The sequence below is a fragment of the Triticum dicoccoides genome, chromosome 5B (genome assembly GCF_002162155.2).
Source record: "Triticum dicoccoides isolate Atlit2015 ecotype Zavitan chromosome 5B, WEW_v2.0, whole genome shotgun sequence".
Taxonomy (NCBI): Eukaryota; Viridiplantae; Streptophyta; class Magnoliopsida; order Poales; family Poaceae; genus Triticum; species Triticum dicoccoides.
In genome coordinates this window covers 641,464,602-641,467,082 of record NC_041389.1, presented here as the reverse complement: position 1 = coordinate 641,467,082, position 2,481 = coordinate 641,464,602, and the positions used below count along the sequence as shown (strand labels likewise).

Below are 2,481 nucleotides of genomic sequence, written 5' to 3'. Positions count from 1 at the left end.
CATCATGGGCTAGTAATATGATGCCCAAGGTCGGTTTAGAATTTTGTCCATGGCCAAGGCGTCACAACCGTACAAAAGTCCTTTTGAATACAAATTAAAAACACTTTTTTGACACATGGGTAAATATTATTTTACTCATCTACCATTTGAATTTAAAAATGCATGGTTAAACACTTTGCATATTACGCTCTTCGAGTTAGATGAAGCCACACAATCCCTTGTGATGGGAAACTTTTGCTACAAAGACGATCTCCACATGCGACCATTTGCCTACCTTGAATCCTTGATCTAGCCCGCACATGTGATTTTTTCACATCTTTATATGTTTTTCCTGTTGAACGGCTGAAGGAACTCTTAGAGATGACAGGGGGTCGTGTATGCTTTTATATTTTTGAAAATAATAAAACAAAAAAAATCCTCCAGATGTATGTGGATAAAAATAGGAGGATGAAAGAAAAGCATTGCTATTTCAAGGAGGGTGTAATAAAAGGTATTCCTATTTATATGTTTTGAGGAAAGCGGGGAGTTACTTACGATTCATTCTCCATCGCCATCCTCATCATCTCTTCTGCTGCGAAAAGAACAACAAACAATCCAATCAATCAAATGGGTTCTCGATGGATTCGACCCGAGGTACGCAATGATAATTTAGGTTATCCATTTGCAGATGCAAATCAAGCACATTACTTGTTTTTATCAGAAGTTTATACCTATTTCTATTGGTTTATCAAAATCATTACTTTCCTTCTTATACTTCATTTGGTGCCTTACGAGCAATCAAGTAATTACCCGATCTACAATGTCTAAAGAAATATACATGTTTTGTTGTTTGCTGCTTACATATGATCTGTTTCATCTGTGTAAAAACTAATCAAAGATCAATCAACACATGGGAGGATTATTTGCTAATTGCCAACCATGATTTGTTATTGCATAGGTCATTTGTGTCACATGTCTTATATTCCAATGCATCAAAGACCTCCACAATATTTTGATTTAACACATGACCAAAATGTATGGTAAACGAAACCTCCGAGATTTTGTTTGTGTTCATGTTGGCATAGGAAATTCATACATAGTCATACAACAAAGTCACGTTGAGTCAGCGACATGCCTCCTTCTACCCATAACATCGCAATATGCAATTCATCATGTCAATGTCTTATTAGTGATTCCAACATCCAGGTGTACCCGCTGTTCGCGACGACTGGCGTGGCCGTCGGTATTTGTGTGATGCAACTTGTGCGCAATATCACCACCAACCCTGAAGTCAGGTACTACAAAAACAAAACAAAACTTCCATCCACATTCAGGGCTCCACATTTCGACACACCGCACTTGATCAGTTTTTCCAGCATCGCCCAAGATTTGATTTAAAGTTGTTTTGTGTGAAACAACGGATGGGTGTACATGCAGGGTGACAAAGCAGAACAGGGCAGCCGGGGTGCTAGAGAATCATGATGAAGGGAAGAGGTACTCCCAACACGGGGTGCGCAGGTTCTGGCTCTCCAAGCGCCCTGACTACATGCATGAACTAGACAACCCGCCCACCGACCGGAAGTAGATCCAATGACGGATCGTCCATGAGAAGAGGCCGCCGTGTTTGCTCCATCCATCACACATATATGCATACTACAAGAACAAACGTGCTTCGTCGCGCCTGCTATTATTGTTGTTTTCCTTTGTTTACTATATCCGTGTAGTCATACATGTATGTTTTTGTGGTTGAAAAGAACTATTTTGTTGTTTTCTTTGATATGACATGGTAATACATTTTAACATCTCTATAGTTTATTTTCTTGCCAAAAAACAACCACATGTATTATCCTTTTGCCGAGAAGAAAAAAAGGCAGCAAGAGGAATTTTTGAATAAAGTGTCACATTATCGGTGTCAAAGTTCTCGTCACCAATTCATTTCATGGATCCAAAATGGCAAATCGTAAATCTATTATCCATGTGTATTCCTTTTTTTTCGTCACCAGTTCATTTGTTCACAGAGAGAGTATGTGTCAGCGAAACTTTATATGTAGAGTTCACATTTTTTTCTGCCAACAAGAAGAAAAAAAGGAGTTTACTTCTTTATGCACCCCTCATGTAAAGAGAATCATGGAGTAGTAAATTTGTGGCGAACTCTTTGGTTTCTTTGGCAGTTTCGCCATAACTTGACCTGTTTTTTTCTTGAACCAACTTGACCTGTTCACCTGCCTTTCACGCTCGTTCGTTCCCCAATCCCCACTATCGGGTCCATGAGTCCCATGACGCGCCTTTCGCGGGCCTCCCACCACCCACACGGCCACACCCGAACCCGCCACCGCCCACCCCTCTCCCGCCTGCCCCGGCCACTCTTCTCCCCCCTCCTCCCTCCACTAAACCCTAGACCACGCGCGCGCCCCAACCACTCCCCCCACCCCCTCTTTCCCCCACCCGCGCGGCGCATCCGGCGGCGGCGGCCGCCATGGGGGCCCTCGCGGCGTCGACGTC

General features: G+C 42.6%; 1 protein-coding gene across 1 annotated transcript in view; it reads left to right on the top strand.

The window, feature by feature from the left end:
* Nucleotides 1-527: 527 nt before the first annotated feature.
* LOC119312276 overlaps nt 528-2,481 on the top strand; it is a 9,801-nt gene continuing 7,847 nt past the window's right edge. The window contains exons 1-3 of the mRNA XM_037588000.1: nt 528-633; nt 1,186-1,274; nt 1,417-1,489. Coding sequence (XP_037443897.1) covers nt 607-633; nt 1,186-1,274; nt 1,417-1,489 — 189 coding nt within the window. The 5' untranslated portion in view covers nt 528-606. The remainder of the gene's footprint in view (nt 634-1,185; nt 1,275-1,416; nt 1,490-2,481) is intronic.